The sequence below is a fragment of the Toxorhynchites rutilus genome, chromosome 2 (genome assembly GCF_029784135.1).
Source record: "Toxorhynchites rutilus septentrionalis strain SRP chromosome 2, ASM2978413v1, whole genome shotgun sequence".
NCBI lineage: Eukaryota > Metazoa > Arthropoda > Insecta > Diptera > Culicidae > Toxorhynchites > Toxorhynchites rutilus.
Window position 1 is genome coordinate 179,114,491 of NC_073745.1, and position 18,518 is coordinate 179,133,008.

General features: G+C 41.9%; 2 protein-coding genes across 3 annotated transcripts in view; both read right to left on the reverse strand.

The window, feature by feature from the left end:
• Nucleotides 1–1,806, reverse strand: part of LOC129769998 (cell adhesion molecule Dscam2) — a 188,629-nt gene extending 186,823 nt beyond the window's left edge. For both annotated transcript variants that reach the window (XM_055772566.1, XM_055772565.1), the window contains exon 1: nt 1,282–1,806. The gene's annotated coding sequence lies outside the window, so the exon portion shown is untranslated. The remainder of the gene's footprint in view (nt 1–1,281) is intronic.
• Nucleotides 1,807–6,436: 4,630 nt separating this feature from the next.
• LOC129766442 (uncharacterized) lies at nt 6,437–11,743 on the reverse strand. Its single transcript, XM_055766973.1, has one exon. It carries the CDS (start codon nt 11,741–11,743, stop codon nt 6,437–6,439), a length of 5,307 nt encoding a protein of 1,768 aa, XP_055622948.1.
• Between the last annotated feature and the right edge of the window lie 6,775 nt (nt 11,744–18,518).

The window sequence follows — 18,518 nt, forward strand, 5'->3', positions numbered from 1 at the left end:
ACTACTACTCGAAGCGATCGTTAGAGAAGATGGAGCAGCTGAATATTGATGTGGTACCCAATTCGGCGAACCCGCCTAACGTCCCCCAGCTGCGTCTCATCGAGAATTTCTGGGCAAACCTGAAGCGCTCCATCAAACTTAATTATCTTCCATCAAACTTAATTATATGTCTTAGTTTGTTTTAATCAATATCCGAAAAAAGTTCATATTTCTAATGCAAACGTTATGTTCTGATTCTTATACCAATGAAACCTCAATCGATTAATACGATTTCATGCGTATAATAGCCCTCTATAATTTCATGAATTATATTCAGCTGCTTACTTTCAGTTAATAGCGGGAAAAAAAGTCGAATTCCGTTATTTGTGTTGAAGTCTCAAAAATTACTCTGTCTTGAGGAGGCTGGAGTTTTCTCATTCAATTATATCCTCTTCTTCAAATAAATACCAAAAAAGTTAAAAAATACACAATAGCAATATTACAGAGAATTCAACTTTTGATCTGTGACAACGTGCACGAATATACGAGTTATGATTTGTCAACACACACTCACAACTTGTCAATGACAATTCATATCAAAATGAACCAAAATTACAAATTTTAAAAAATGACTCAGAATAAGAAAGAATAACAATATTTTTTTTAAGTTTAGACTCTGAGGCAGGTGTGGAAAATATAAGGCGATTTGTTTCTAATGATTCTAAGTAATAGAAATATATATTTTAACAAAACTCGTAAAGAATTGAAATGTTGCACAAGAAATATTTCCCAGAGTTGCCCCCATTCAATTATTATTTGTTATACTATAAGGAATCATTATCCGGTAGAGCCCCCGGACTATATGACACAAAGCTATTTTGGGACGCCCTAAAGTTTACTGTTGAATTGGGTGAAACCAACCAATATATTGGTTATAGTCAAAGTGATGATCATCCGTGAATCAGGCTCTCGCGGCTGAGTGATTAAGGTGATTTATATCCACAACACTCGTAGCATTACTTGATACCATACATGTTGATCAAATTCAAAAAGAAGCGATGTAATCAGCATCATCTGCACTATTGGAATATTTAAATGTTTAAAAACAATTCACATTCCTATTAAACAATGTTTAAAAATTTCTAACGACTCATTGTGTCGTTTTCGGATATGGGTGTGAAATATACTCACGTTGATCGTGTATATTTACAGTTACTTAGCTAAGTTTAAAATATTCAAAATCAACTGCCCCATTTTTAAATATATGTAGCTTATTGTGCCTTATCATTTAAGGGAACTTACAATGCGTACAACGGTTTCAACTCCGTTCCTAATATATGGTGTTCAAATAGCGCAAGTATCCGATTCCAACAACAGTCTTCAAACCATATTCACGAAACTATCAATCATCTGCGTAATTTCCCATTTCAAATATATCACATTATGATTCTATGAACTTTTTGCTTTCACAACGAAACACAAAAACCCGTCTCACTTACAAACTATCACTGTTAATCCCTTCTTTCTTGGCGCGTTCATATCACTCCAAATCCTAATTCAAATGCAGGAATCGAAAGAGTAATAGAGCTGCATTCAATCTGAGCTGCTTCTTGTACATCGCCGAGTAAACAAGCCATCACCCATCAATAAAATTAAACCACTTCAACTTGCTACATCACTCTGTTCATTGATACATAGTCTATCATTATACAGGATACTGAATCAAATCAAGAAGAGATAAAAATCAGTATTAGAGAATCAATTTTCAGAGAACGTATCCAACGCGCTAGACACATCGAGAACCACACGACCAAGCGTCACGAAATACTGCCGCCAACTGTATCATTGCACATTTCAAACAGCATAATATCCTCCAGCCACGAATCCTTTCGAATGATACATGATACATAAACAATTTCTCTTGATGTGTTGTATATTACCTTCCTGTAGCATATCTGTTTGTATATACCTACTTGCCAGTTAGTTGATTGCGCCTCACACTCCCACACCATATATATGTAGGATTGCTTGTACGTGTGTCAGGGGATCTGTGTTCATCTCTTCTGCTTTCGGTGGGTATATAAGCATGTGTGATGATATGACATCGATGATGCTACTTCAAATAGATACTGAAGCGAGACCAAAATCCACTTAAATATTTGTGCTGTCGAGGTAACATGCTTAATGTCGACGGAAGTAATTATGCGAAATTGAGAGCAAAACTGAACGCTGGAACAATATGCGTACGTGGAAAACAGATATTGAGACACTAAAAACAATGTTTCTATTGGATAGAAACTTTTGAATTCGAATCGTCGAAATATATGGTTTTATATCAATTATAGGGACAATACCTTTACACTATTTCGGGCAGTGCGTATGATTCATTCCTATTCATACCATCATTTCATTATACTCCATGAGGTCCTAAAATATATATCAGAGCATACATATTGTACGATATACTGTAAACCAACTTTATCTTGCTCTAAACATTACTTTTTTGGAAATATGAGATAACGACACATGACGCACATATGTCCAAGTAAATCGATTTATTCATTACCTGTATTTCCAAGATTGCACGTTATAGAATAATTAAATATATTAAAATCGATTGAATCGCGAATGACGATAATGTGAATTGAATAATGACCGAATGAAACGATCTTACCTTTCGCCAGTTCCCGAAAAATAACCAAAATCTAACAAGCATTGATAATTACTTTTTTATTTAATTGTTTTATATATTCTCGATGCTCGAGTATCGAGTATTGGAATGCTGGATCATTTTCTTACATCAACACGCATTCCGAATTCTCGCAAGAACCTACTCCATCTAAACTGCTTTGCCTCATTCACCAGCGTCATGATTCGAAGTTGTGGGTTCGCAACATGCACCGGTACCTGAATTAATCTAGTCTAAGTAGTCGTCGTTCATGATTTTTCATTGAAGCTATCGAAGTTGAGGTGCATAGGAAAATGGTGTGTACAACATTTGGTCAAATCTAGCCAGCTACCATTATAGGGTGTTTCATTGATTGTGTCACATTTACCCGAACGACAGTTACCCGAAAAATATTAACCAGAATTCCAATCACCTGAATGTAACAAATACCCGAATGCGGCAGAAACCCGAATGGAAGATCTATCCAAATGACTATTTACGCAAATGCTAGATTTACTCGATTGCCACATTTACTCGAATACAACGACTACCCGAATAAACTGTTTACAGTTTGTCTGGTCCTGGTAAGTATTTATTATGTAGACAAGAAGTATGAAAAGTTTTTAATTTTCGAATTCTACATTCTACGAATTCTATAAAACACTTTCCATTGTAAAGGAGATCTATATCCATCTCGGTCTGGACCGTGTACATATGTGGCAAAGTAATGCGAGCTTATTTGAAACGTGTCTCTTGTTTCGCTCGCTCGTAATAATCTTATATTTCCGTACCATTTATATTATACAAATGCTTACCAGTATTTGAGAGTCATTACATTTTCTGTTATTTTTACGCTCATTTAATGTAATAAATCGGGATGACAAGACATGAGCCAAAAATCAATTTTGGGTGTAGAAGCTTTTCGCGGTATAAATTTTCTTGTTTTTATTTTTTTTTATCATGAATTTTAAAACCGGTCTTTATTTTCATCGCGTCATTTTAGTTCTTAGGTATGCTTAAAACACATTTTTTGATGAATGACTATTGTTTTAACTACAGATGTTAATAATTTCTTCGAACAATGCAAATGTATTATTATAAATGGATCGAAGCACTGGATTATATTATTTTTTTCTCAAAGTTTTGTCACTTCCTTTTTTTGCTTAAGCAGTGGTCTTAACGTTTTGTCCGACACTTTAGCTTCCCGTCTGACAAAATTAATAAAATAAAAATAAAAGTGATCTGCAAAGAACAGCACGATGTAAATTTTCATCTGCAGAAAATAAGGTTCTCACTGCTATCATTTTTTTTTATATTTTTCGTTACGTAAGTGTTTTAGCATCACTTTTCTTCCATTTCATCGAATCAGCAGCTAGTTTTCTCATTTCACTCCAGAAATATTGATGTTAAAAGAATACTAATCAAGTCGGGTAAGACGGACACTCCGCTGAAAAGAAAGACAAACCTTTTGTTTTGAAAACAATTTGATTATCTCCTCCTCATCAAAAAAAATTCATCAAAAATCTAAGTACTAAAAAATATTGATTTTTTTGTGTTTTAGAGATTCAGTACAACTCTAATTCATATTTAAATGTGGAATTTCAGAATTTCATAATCTGAGTCATAAGACTCTAACTTTAGTTTTCATTTGAAGTAAGTTAGCTAGTTGAAAGAATTTATGCATTTATATTGGCGATCTAACGTACAAATCTACACCTAGGCGGCGCTGCGGTGAAAGTGATGATGGTTTTAAATTTTGCCATGTGAGCTTATGGAAGGTTTGTAGTTCTTTCCATAAATTACAATGTTATAATCATAAAAGATTATTTGATCGCGATGAGTTTGTAAGAAATTTAATTCTGCGCAATTTTATATATAACTTGTAATTTATTTACCTCTTTCAGTAGTGAAAACTATAAAAATGTTGACAATGGTTGAATTAAAGAAGGAAATTCGAGAGCACAATCAAACACAAGTAGAAAAATGCACGATTCCTGCATGTGAGAACTACCTTGGAAAGCCCGGAAGTAAAATATACGTGTTTTGTTTTTGAGTTTTAGTTTACATTAGCATCATTTTCTTAGTTCAAAAACAAAATCCAGATGTCTCACCGATCGTTTACGTTTTGCGTTAGATCGCCAATTAGTTTTTGGCTCCCGGTTTTTCAATTCCAGCCACTAAATTGAGTTTATAAACTCAGATTATAGGTTCTTCATTCGTTTAGTTCTCTTGGTTACCTTCTCAAGTTTCAGTAACATAACTCCCCGCCATCGTTATTAGAGTTCGATACAGATTACGCGGAATGAATAACTAAGAATGAAGAATCGAGCTTTGTGTGTGAGAATAGGGTCACATGAGTCCGAGTCGTTCACAAACATATCTGGAGTGCCTCAGGGGAGCAATTTAGGCCCCTTACTATTCGCATTATTTATAAACGACGTGTCCTTCATCCTGCCACGTGAAACGAGACTCTTCTATGCTGATGATTCTAAGGTCTACGTTATTGTCGAAGACATAAATGATTGTCATCATCTTCAAAGCTTGCTGAACATTTTTGAGACGTGGTGTGTACGAAATTGTATGACGTTAAGCGTCGAGAAATGCCAAGTTATATCGTTCACCAGAAAGCGGAATCCCATCAATTTCTCCTACATGTTATCCGGCAAAGCCATCGAGCGGGTTCAACAAGTGCGCGACTTGGGTGTAATGCTTGACAAGGAGTTCACTTTCATCTACCACTACAACGACATCATCTCCAGGGCAAACAAGCAGCTCGGTTTTGTTCTGAAGGTAACCAATGGATTTAAGGATCCGCTTAGCTTGAAATCTCTATACTGTGCGCTGGTTCGTTCTATCCTGGAATTTGCTTCTGTTGTATGGTGCCCTTTCCCCAGCATTTGGAAAGCGCGCATTGAATCTGTACAAAGAAAGTTCGTACGTCGTGCTTTGAGGAATCTTCCATGGCGGAATCCAAGGGAATTGCCTCCTGTCGGTAGATCATCAAAGCAGCGGACGGGCCGTTGTCCGTTCGAGCGAAACGTTTCGAAAAATCCCTTGCAGGGGGTAGCAGATTATAGCAGGTAAGTCTTCCCACTATTTTTCACTTTTCTTTCAGGTCCAATGTTCTAATTATTTCAGGTAAGTATTCGCACTAATTTAAATTCGTTTTATTTAGTCTAACTTAACACTTAACAATTCAATATAACTTCGATATCAGTTGCACAAATTATTTTTCCCACTGAGGTTAACTTGTTCACGAGGTGTCTTCGGCCGGAAAGAGGTTGACAGCAGGCGTCGTTGAGTAAAAAAAGAGTTGACGGCAGGCGTCGTTGAACAGGAAAGAGAAAGAGCTAAGCACGACGTCCTCCTTTTATACCCGTCGTGACGTCATTCATTCGATATGCGGAAATGATTAAACGTCAACCAAACGCGAGACAAACGCATAATAATAACAAACGCATGTCTGACGAACGAGGGGTTTTCGTTGTTGTAGTTCCTCCATCCACAGATAGTTGGCGCTCCTTCGTGTTGTCACGAACATACCGGCCCCTTCAGAATCGTCCATTCTGACAGTTAAACGATAAATGAACATTGTTGATGATGGTTCCTTCGATGATGATGAGAGCGGCTGTCACTCGATAGACGTCAGGCGATGTTGTTTTGATTGCGAGCGACGACGATGACCAGTAACTTGTCCCTCATTAATCAGGGCGTTGTATTTATTTTATTATGAGTGAATCTGCTGGAATCGTGACGTGGATTTCTTCAGTAAAGCGGATGTTGTTGTTTTTAGTATTCGGTGTTGTTGTTATTCGGTGGTGTTTCCTCTTGTGTGGGTGAAATTGGCAGCAAACAAATCTTCGACACAGGACGAATGTAGCGACCTTCCGGCGTCTGAACGGTGACCACACGGATGATGTTGTCGGCGCCAGGATGTACTTCGATGATTCTTGCTGTTGGCCATACCATCGGAGGACAATTTTCATCCTTTAGAAGAACGAGCTGACCCTTGCTGATTGTGACTGGAGGACGGCACCACTTTGTTCTCGCTTGAAGTGTCGACAAATATTCGGAGTGCCACCTTTTCCAGATGTTCTGCAGTAGTTTCTGGGTTTGCTGCCACTGCGTCAAGCGGTTTAGAGGAATTTCAGACACATCCGAATCTGGCACGGCCTTTAGAGCGGACCCAACAAGGAAGTGGCCCGGTGTTAGCGGTTCCATGTCGGACGGATCGTCGCTAATGGGAACGATGGGACGAGAGTTAAGGCAGCATTCAATTTGCGCGAGTAGCGTGAGCATCTCGTCAAAAGCCAAGCGATGAGTTCCCAGAGCGCGAGTGAAGTGTTTTTGTGCGGATCGAATAGCGGCCTCCCACAGGCCACCGAAATGCGATGCTTTAGGCGGATTGAAATGCCAAACAATTCCGTTGCTGGCACACTCTTGGGCGACTGCTTGACGATGTTGCTGGTTTCGCACAAGTCGTTGTATTTCGTTGTCCGCTCCGAGGAAGTTACGGCCGTTGTCGCTGTAAATCTCCGCGCACAGACCTCGACGAGAAACGAAGCGACGTAGAGCCTGAATAAATTTTGCTGTGCTGAGGTCGGTGACGAGCTCTATGTGCACAGCGCGTGTGGAAAAGCACACAAATACAGCGATGTACGCTTTGCTTGGGGCTGCTCGACGGTAGGGTGGTTGAAGCGTTATTGGACCCCAGTAGTCCACTCCCGTAGTGGAGAAAGGTCGGTTGGCGGTTACTCGTGCGGCTGGTAGTTCGCCCATGAATTGTTCCACAAGCTTCGGGCGGGCTTTGAAGCAGATGATACACTGGTGGACGACTACTTTTGCTAGACTTCTGGCCCCTGTGATCCAGTACCGCAGGCGTAAAATTGTAAGCAGAAGTTGTGGAGCAGCGTGCAGTTGTTTCAAGTGTAAACTGCGAACCAGAAGAGCCGAGAGAGGATGCGAGCCAGGTAGCAAAATCTGATGCTTACTGTCGTAAGGCTGTGAGGCGTGAGCGAGACGCCCACCAATCCTGATTAGCCGTTCCGGAGACATGAATGGAGCGAACCACCGAAGACGAGACTTAGGTCTAACGGGTTGTGACTGCTGAAGCCTTTTCCACTCGTCGGGAAACTCTTGCTGCTGAACGAGTCTGATCAAAGCAGCTTCCGCGTTTCGTATTTCGTCCCTACTGAGGGGATTAATTTCCGAAGTTTGGTTGTTGGTGTTGATTGTCAGCTTGTAGTTGTGAACGCGATTCAGCAGAAAACGATGACAGTAGGCCACAACTCGTACCAAGCGTGTGTAGCTGGAGAATTTTTCCACGATTTCATCTATGAAGCTAGGTTCGGTGACCACACGCGAAGCGACTGCTGTGGTTTTTATTACTTCCTGTATCTCTTCCGAGTTGGAGACGTTGTTTGTGCGTCGAGCAGGCCAAGCTGCTTCATCGAGTCGCAGCCATCGTGGCCCATTCCACCAGATGTCGTTTTCGAGTAGACTCTCTGCAGAACAGCCGCGAGAGAGACAGTCAGCAGGATTGTCCAGTCCGGTTACGTGGTTCCAGTTGCAGTGTTCGGTTGATAGTTGGATTTTGGACACACGATTCGCAACGAAGGTGGTCCACGTTGACGGTGTACTTTGGAGCCAGCAAAGCACGGTTGTTGAGTCCACCCAAAAGTAAGCTTCGGCGGGTAGTTGGAGGGATGACGTCACCTTTTGGTACAGTTGGGCGGAGAGAAGAGCTCCGCAGAGCTCTAGTCGAGGTATAGATTGTTGCTTGAGTGGAGCTACTTTTGATTTAGAGGTTAGTAGCGCCACTTTGATCGCGCCTGTAGAGTCAATAGACCTGACGTAACAGCAAGCGCCGTACGCTTGTTTGCTTGCATCGGAGAAAAAGTGGAGTTGAGTGAGCGTTGGGTTCGAGCATAAAATGTAGCGTTCGATTCGAAGCTCATTCAAGCGAGGAAGTTCGGAGAGGTACAATCCCCAGCGTGAGACGAACATCGACGGCAGTTGGTCGTCCCAGCCCCACGATTTGCCTTCGTCGGTCAGAAGCGTCCACAGTGTCTGCATAAAGACCTTGGCAAATGTTACCACTGGACCCACCAGGCCGAGTGGGTCAAACAAACGAGCGATTTGCGACAGAGCGATGCGTTTAGTGAGTGGAGTGGAATCGGTGAGAATCTGAATACGGTACAGTAGAAAATCGTTGGCTGGTTCCCAGTGCAATCCTAACGTTTTGATGCATTGGCCGTCGTCGAGTTCTACGGTGGGCTTCAGGGCAAGGTTGTCTTCAGCTACTCCTTCCAAAACAGATTGTTCGTTGGAGGCCCACTTGCGGAGTTGGAATCCGCCTCTCGACAGGAGCGCTTCAAGTTGTTCTCGGAGTTCGATGGTTTCCTCTACGCTGTTGGCTCCCGAGAACAGGTCGTCGACATAAAAGTCCTTTCGTAGAACCTCTGCTGCCTTGGGAAAGTTGTTTTGTTCGTCGTCTGCAAGCTGCTGAAGAACTCTCGTCGCTAGAAAGGGAGCGCTCGCGGTGCCGTAGGTAACCGTTTGTAGTTCGAAGGTGTCTAGAGGTGCGTCCGGTGTAGAACGCCAGACGATGCGCTGTAACGGCGTGTCTCGTGGGTCCACCAGGATCTGGCGGAACATTTGCTTAATGTCAGCAATTAGCATTACCTTGTTTCGCCTCGAGCGCATGATGATGCTTCGGAGGTCCTCCTGCACGATCGGACCGACCAGGAGGGCGTCATTCAGAGATGGGCCGTTGGAAGTCTTAGCCGATGCGTCAAATACGACCCGAAGTTTCGTGGTCGTACTCTCTTCCCGAATGACTGCGTGGTGCGGGAGATGATAGCAGTTTTCAGGCGGTGTCTGGTAGTCCGTGACGCGTCGCATGTGTCCAAGTGACTGGTACTCGTTCATGAAGTCAGTGTATTGATCAGCGATATCGTGTTGGAGATTCAGACGACTCTCGAGCATCCGAAACCGACGAATAGCGTTGGAACGATTATCACCAAGCTGCTCGAGTACGTTGCTTTGTAGTGGTAGGCGAACGATGTACCTGCCGTCCAGGTTGCGAGCTACAGTTTGGCGAAAGTGGTTCTCGCATGCTGTTTCTTCCACCGAATAGCACGATGAGGGGTTGCCTTCCTCGATGGTCCAAAATCGCTCCATCTGATGCTGTAGTTCAGTGACCGTTGTGACGTTGGCTACGTTGGAAACGATCGGAGTGGTTGGGGTTCCGTTCGAGATTTTCCCGGACAACACCCAACCAAGTACGGAGTTGACGAGGAATGGCGACGAGTCTCCGAGTTGGATTCGACCATCCACCGTGAAGAGGTCAAAAAAGATTTCCGCGCCCAGAATCAAGTCGATCGGATGAGAGCGGTAGAAAGTCGGATCGGCCAACTGAATTCCAGGAGGGATCTTCCATGCAGAGGGATCTATGGATGACGATGGGAGATCGATTGTGACCTTCGGAAGTACCACTAATTCCACGGTGGCGGAGTATTCACTCGTTCTGGAACGTATGGTGGACACGATTTTGTAGCGCGCGTAGGTTGATGACTGCCCAATTCCCGAGATTGGCAGCGAGATCTTTTGACGTGGTGCCTTGATCGACTGCGAGAACGACTCCGTTACGAAACAGCATTCGCTCCCAGAATCCAGAAGAGCCCGAGCGAGATGAGCTGCCCCGTTGGCATCGACCAAGGTTACAATAGCAGTAGCGAGTAGGACGTTCTTGTGACGACTCTCAGATGGAGCGCAGTTAGGCGTATAGTTGAGAGATGCGCTGATACAAGATTTTGGTGTTTGATGTTCAGCCGCTGGAGTGGGGACCGATCTCGCGTGTTCGGATTCTGTAGCCCTGGAGTGCACAGCGACTACGTTTTCCCCCGAGCAGAGTTGAGTGTGATGACGTCCTCTGCATCTTCGACAAGAGCTGGAAGATGGACAGTCCCGCACCGGATGACCCTTTCGAAGGCAGTTCCTGCAAAACTGCAGGCGACGAACGTGTTTCTCCTTTCCCTCCAGATCCAGCTTCGAAAAGGCAGGGCAAAGGTAGACCGGATGATGATCGAGGCAGACGGCGCAGTTTCGACCGCTGTTGGTTGACTGCTGAGAAGCGTTGTTACTGACTACTGGCCGTTGAGTAGGCCTTTTTGACGTAGCAGGGGGTGGAATTTCTGGAGCCTTCATATTGATAGTTTGTAATACTATCACTCGCCTCTTGATGAAGGTGGTCAGTTCCTGGAACGACACGTTGTCCAGCGCAGACGAATGCTCCTCCCAGTCTCTCCTCGTGGTCGGGTCTAGTCGAATGCTAAGCATGCGGATCAGGATTATATCCCAATACTCCGTGCGTTCACCGAGCTGTTTCAGGATTTTCACGTTCGATTCAAATTTCTCGACCATCGAGTGCAATTCCGTCGCAGATTCCCGCTTCAACGAAGGGAAGTCGAATAAAGCATCTACGTAGGTGCGCTTGAGTCGGGCAGTGTTCTGATAGTGATTTATCAGAAGTTCCCATGCAATAGGGTAGTTCTCGGCGCTGATCGGAACGGTCTGAACGAGTTTCAGTGCATCGCCAGCGAGTGAAGAGCGCAGGTAGTAGAACTTTTGTATGCTCGAGAGATCGGCCGTGGAATGAACCAGTGACACAAAAAGGTCGTGGAAATTGAGCCACGTGTCAATATTTCCACTAAACGTAGGCAGTCTGACGTCTGGCAGGCGGATGTGCGACGACTGTGCAGGAAGGTGGCGAGAATGACTAGCCAGAGACGCGATCGACGTAGTAGGCTGCTTGTTCATGGCCAAAAGAAACCCCTTTGCTTTGTAGAAAAGCGACTCGAACGCCATCCGCTCCTTCAAGAGTTCATCCAGAGCATCATCGTCCTGCATTTCTAGATCGCTTTGGACGCTGTCCAGGTCGGTCCACAGCTTCTGAAGGTGTTCAAGACGAACCGGAACTTCGAGGTAGTCCCTATCCTCCTGATACTCGTCGACAAAGATTTTGATCTGGATGAGTGATGACTTCAAGCTCTTGTAGCGCGATTTGAGTCCTTTGATGCGGCGTTCGGCGGACATGATGGCAGAGTATGGAGCTGATCTGCAAAACGCAAGACCGCGTAGCTCTCACGGGAAAAATTAACGTTATTGGAAATGCAATTACCTTGTGAAAGGCAATAATGTGCCTTGTATGAATAATTCAATAACAGGAACAATGGTCGCTACCCGCAGCGAGCTCGTGGATGTTCTAGAACGTTCCAAATGGATCGAACAATGGCGGATCGTAGATTGTAGCACGTGGGTACCAGATGAGCGGAGTTTCGACGCTTATCCGGTTCGAAGGACCTGATGTCGGTAGATCATCAAAGCAGCGGACGGGCCGTTGTCCGTTCGAGCGAAACGTTTCGAAAAATCCCTTGCAGGGGGTAGGAGATTATAGCAGGTAAGTCTTCCCACTATTTTTCACTTTTCTTTCAGGTCCAATGTTCTAATTATTTCAGGTTAGTATTCGCACTAATTTAAATTCGTTTTATTTAGTCTAACTTAACACTTAACAATTCAATATAACTTCGATATCAGTTGCACAAATTATTTTTCCCACTGAGGTTAACTTGTTCACGAGGTGTCTTCGGCCGGAAAGAGGTTGACAGCAGGCGTCGTTGAGTAAAAAAAGAGTTGACGGCAGGCGTCGTTGAACAGGAAAGAGAAAGAGCTAAGCACGACGTCCTCCTTTTATACCCGTCGTGACGTCATTCATTCGATATGCGGAAATGATTAAACGTCAACCAAACGCGAGACAAACGCATAATAATAACAAACGCATGTCTGACGAACGAGGGGTTTTCGTTGTTGTAGTTCCTCCATCCACAGATAGTTGGCGCTCCTTCGTGTTGTCACGAACACCTCCTTACGAGGAACGCTGTAATCTGCTGCGAATTGATACTCTGGAAAACAGGCGATCTGCAGCACAAGCCATGTTTGTTGCGAAGCTGCTGAGGAACGAGATTGACTCCCCTTTCTTGCTAGCTAATCTAAACATGTATGCTCCAGAAAGCACCCTACGTCATCGTGATTTCCTTAGGCTCGATTTCCGGAATAGTTTGTATGGCCAGCATGATCCGATGGAGTTTATGTCTGCTACATTCAATAGGATTTTTCACATCTTCGACTTTAATCTCGCTAGCAATGCGCATCGGATTAGATTAAATGATTATTTCAGAATAAGTTGACACTCGCAATGCGTGTATTTGATACTGACTTGGTTAGGTCCATTAAGACAATTTGATGTCAGATGGATTAAATAAAATAAAATAAAGAAATAAGAAATAAATATATCACCCGTCTTATTGTTTCCACAGGAATTTAGATGCGTACGTACGATAAAATAACAAATATATAGCCAGTCCAATCATATTAACAGGTTTTCCTTTTCGGGATACTTAAAGATAATCTTCGCCGCGTGTTATGACTTATAAGTCTTTCAGAATTTTGTTTCATCGAGTGGTCGATAGTTCGCCTATACATAATCACATCACTTACCGCAGTGAATCCTGATTTTTCTTAACCATTCCCACTAACAACTATCCTTTCCATGATAAACGCTAGGGAACCACGCTATAGAGGCGACCCTTCTGGCCTTCGGGCGGCGAATATCATACTAACATTCCTTCCCTTCCCCTGGTGACTGTAAGGACGGCGTCGTTATTGACCATTTAAAGCTCGAATCACTGGAATTGCACAACGAGAATGATTTGCTAGTCCCAAGCGTCATTCTGTGTGTTCTTTGTGCAATTTGGTTGGTTCAGGTCAATCACAGAGAGCAACTACGAATTGTACAGTCTACCCAAGCTCAAGCTCAAGCTCAACTCTAATTCATATTTAAATGTGTTCCTACGGCTTTTCTAGATATGTGTGATTTTTTTTCTGATTTTTTTTTTGCGCGGTACAAAAAATATTCTTTTATATTTCCAAAGGGTCTGGCTGGATAAGGAAGTAAAAAGTCCCTCAATCCAAATCACCAGCTGTATGGAAAATGTTGTATAGGGTACTAAATGAAACATTTTGGCAGTAGTACCATATATTTGATCTATGGTGAAAATATTGATCTATGGTGAAAAATGCACCTTCTCGTTTTTTTCACGCCATTCTCAATAGCTTTGAGACAAAAATATGAAAACATACTGAATGTACATACATCAGGTATATCGATAAATATCTTCAAACTATTTTTTCATCAAAAAATCCAATAATAAAAAAAATTAAATACGCAGTACAAAAAAAAAATATTTTCTGGCATTTCGAAATTTTGAAAGAAATATAAAATATAATAATTACCTCTATCATCTGCATTATTATTTTTATTTTCTTGAAACCGATTATTTTATTGTATTCGTGGTTTTCAATTGTAAGATTAAACTAAAAAAATAAAAAATAATTCGAATTTTTTCAAGTGTTCTTCGCATTAATCCGAATGATTTTTATACAAGGACTTTTTTTCTCACAGAGCTCCATCGTACTCTGACTACTATCAATTTTGTAAACCATCTAAATCCAATGGTAAAATAATCTCATATATTTTAAGATACGAGAAAAAAATCTTTGTACATCGCAATGCTCTAAATATATCGACAAAATTTAGACAAATGAAAAACTAAATTTCAAAAATAATAGAGCAGTAATGGGTCTCTATATTCAAAATAAATTAAAAATGCCCAAAGGCAAAAAAAAATTTGGCGCTATTCTCTTAAAAATTCAAGAAAAAATTAAGCTGCATGTGGAAAAACAACTCATATGAACGCATTTAAATGAAAATGAGAGTAAAATTGGGTCTCAAAGGAATATTTTTTTCAAAATGTCGAAATGCCTGAAAATATATATAATTGTTTTATAAAAATTAAAATTAATTTAAGCATTTTTAGTACTTGATTTTTTGATGAGAAAATTTGATGAAAATATGAAAATACCGATACACCTTAGTAAGATGTACTTACAGTATTTTTTTCATATTTTTGTCTCAAAGCTATTGAGCTATTAATGTTTGATTTAATACCCTATACAATATTTTCCATATAGCGGGTGATTTGGTTTGGGGGATTTTTTACTCCCTTTCCCAGCCAGACTCTTCGAAAACATTTTTTTTTTGTACCGCGCAACAATGGAAAAAATCTGAAAAAAATCACACATATCTAGAAAAGCCGTAGGAACACGATAAAATATGAATTAGAGTAGTACTGAATCTCTAAATCACTAAAACAAAATTCAAAATTTCAATAATTTTTTAGTATATAAATTTTTGATGATTTTTTAAAATAATTTTTCTTGATACACCGTAATAAGATGCACATTCAGTATTTTTTACAAATTTTTATCTCGAAGCTTTTGAGGATGGCGTGAAAAAATTGAAAATATAGATCCTGTGTTAAACCACATAAGGGTTCAAATAAACCGTCAAAATTTCTTATTTAAAATCCCATACATTATTGGCCATACAGCTAGTGATTTGGTTTGGGGGCACTTCTTACTCCCTTACCCGACCAGGCCCTTTATGCTGACATCAGTTGGGATCGTTGCTTTCAACCCATCTGGCGTTAAGCTGAGAGGAACTTAGACTGATATAAATTGATGTTGATTTACACTACTCCTTGGTTCAATGCAGCGGTTTCTGACGTTAGATTTCACTAGTTGCAAAAGGCCCTGGGATTTCCTTACGTGAGGAGCAAATATCGTACTAATTCCGCTTCATCGGTTCTGGAGTTTGAGAGCTCAATATATTCTGCTTTCAGGGAATATCCGTCGATCGCTAGATTATTCTACACATCAGCTAACGATCCCCCTGCATACTTAAAATGTTTCCTTTCCAGTTGAGATCTCTCATGATCATCATTGATTGGTATAGAAATTATTGATTAGACGATGTTGATGGTATTCACTTAATGCCAGGAAACATATACACTGTAGCAAAAATACATTGCTTAATTCAGGTGCAATGGAAATTCATTCAGATACCAGTGGATGTTTTTTCACATTATAACATATTTCAGGTACACACAAAAATGTAATGGTAGTAATGAATTGAAAGGTAGAATAATAAGGCTAAACTGGAAAACTGTCAACGCTTGAGAAAGGCACATAAAGATACTATATTAATCGGGTATGTTTTTGTTCAAATTACTTTTTTTTGACATAGGACTATGTCTTTGATTTCTATATAGGGGGTCATTCTACGAAAAATGTATCGATTTATTAGGAGTTTTCAAACGCACATTACTCAAAATGGTTATTGCGACATATGTTGTGTTATATCTCATTAGACAGGAAATTTATCCAGATTTTTTTTTGCTTGAAACATGAACAGCGAATATAGTAAAAAAATTAACAATTTGACGATTCAACTGGGTATGTTTTTTTCGATTGCACTATCCACTCGCTTCCTCCCCGATGCAACGAGCAGTCTTTTCGATAATAGGCATTAATTTTATATTATATTGTATGTTGTCCAATCAATTTGTGCTCAATTCATGTTTTTGTCGTGTAGGTCTCACTACTAACAATTTGTGTAGTTGTGGTCCAGGATGTCATTATATCGAGTATGTTGTTTGGTTATGTAAAAATGTGTAACAGGATCACTGGACCACCTACAACCCGATACACATGCCCTTATGGCAACAAAATTCTAGCAAGTGCGTCACGCTGTGCAACCAAAATAAACATGCGAACCATGTCGTAAATTCAGGCCAAGGTTCCGATGGTTATTTATTGCATAATATGACGCGCTGACCATTAACTTCCTTTGTTTACTTTTGCACTTCTTCGCTAGCTTCGCTAGCGTGAATTTAATGACAAACACATGCTTGCGCAAATGCGCAAACGTTTCCTATTTATGCTTTCGATTCCGGTTGACATCTTTTCGGACACATGTGTTATGTGTTTTACTACAATTCGCCTGACCACGCATAATAATAGAATTTAGGTTGTAGCTAGTTGTAAGAAATAAACGAATTGAATAAAAGGGAGTCTGACCCAGTTGGGCGGACTCAGTATGAACGCGTACGTGAAAGTCTTTTCATATAACCGAAAGAAACTACTGGGTGTCCACATGGCGATCCTGCGACCTGCGACATGGCGACCGAGACCGGGACTAGTGTGATCTGTGCGGTACTAAGGGTGAGCCGGAAAGTGTTGTTGTGCGACTGAACAGAAACCAATTAAGCAAATTAAGGTGCAAACAGTGATCTACAAATTTATTTCTCTCGAAAGAATAAAGTGAGTGATAGACGTTGGTCAAAGATTGTAGTGAAAGAAGAAGAAAATTCCGCCATCGTTGTCTGCTGAGAAGTTTGATTCACGATCGATGTTTACGTTGAACTGCAAGTGCTCTAATCCTTAAAGAGTCATTAACTGAACAAACCTATCCTTACATCAGAACCACCGAGCCGTCGGGGCCCAGCGCGAGACAAAAAGACAAAAAAAATTATTTTAGCTGGTGCTGGTGAAAAAAAAAAAAAAAAAAAAAAAAGAGAGTGATTTGTGATTTGTGAGTGCTGATAAATGAGACGCATGACAGAATCAGCGAATCGATATTGAAAGCAGCAAAACAGGTGCGCGAGGGCATGACGCTAAAACACACCACTGGGTAGCCTCAACGGTCAGCATGGCATTCCCATTTAAAGAGGCTTTCCCGCAATACAGTGATTCCGTTGGTACTTGCAATCGTACTGGTACCACCTGCAGCAGTAGCGTTACTTCACCACAGCATCGCTAAGTGTTACCCCCTCGTCAACATAGAAGGAAATCAACTAAGTCAGACAGGAAGCAGCCATCACATGCAGAGGTGCCGGATGGAAAAGCAAGGCGGGTGAGCTCCTGAAATCATTATATATATAAGCAGTTCTTAATAAAAAAAAAAAAAAAAAAAAAAAAAAAAAAAAAAAAATTGGTTCTCAAATGGGGATCAACATAGGGTAGGAGCCTGCCTGTTGGTCTCAAATGTTCCTATCTCACGCCTCCACGAAGATCATATGACGACATTTTTAGATCGGGCGTGAACTGGAAACACACACCTGGTCTTGGCTCCGAGAACGGGTGTCGAAAGTGGCTAAGTGAGGGGGTGCGAGCGAGTCAGAGCGCTATATCTCTCCCGGGGAAGGCCTCCCGGGTCATGGAGGCCTTGCCAACCCGCTGTCTCCCGGGCAAAGGAGATACACCCAATAAAATGGAGCTACGATCACGAAGAATAATTAGAATGCGATCACCCGAGGAGGGTCCCCGAACTGGAGCTGGTCCTGGAACGGGCGTAAGAGCGAGCGGCCAGCGGCTGGAGGGCGATGTGCAAGAGCGGGCCACCAGCCGGGTTCAACCCGAAGAGCTACCGCCACACGGAAACAGCAGCCATCGACATCACCCAAGAAACGCTGCGCCTACGAGACGTGTTGCGACTGCCAGACGACAGTCGTCCACACTTGTGGGTACCACTAGGCGCCGGATCATGTGGACACACGAAATGAATGAATTCGTGATCCGCGCCTATTACATCTGCACTGCTTTGGAGACGGACATGAGCGGTCGCCCTCGAATACTAACAATGTTCGAGGAAGCGTATCCAGAGTTCGTCGGGAGGCTTGATCAGAACGCGATGAACGCGAGGCGTAGAGCGATAGTACGCAACAACATACTCTCCCAAACGCAAATCGACGAGATCAAGCAGCAGGTGCAGAGAGAAATAAGCTCCAGGAACAACAGAGCAAGCGATGTGTCGAGACGAAGTTCAGTACGGCTGAGCAATTCATTCGCGAGTGGGGCACGCGAATCAGCACCAGTGGAGGCCACAGTACTACAACCCCCTGAGCCGGAAGAC

Excerpts from the sequence above, each read along its gene's own strand:
- LOC129766442 (XM_055766973.1), bottom strand. The coding sequence starts at position 11,743 with ATGTCCGCCGAACGCCGCATCAAAGGACTCAAATCGCGCTACAAGAGC.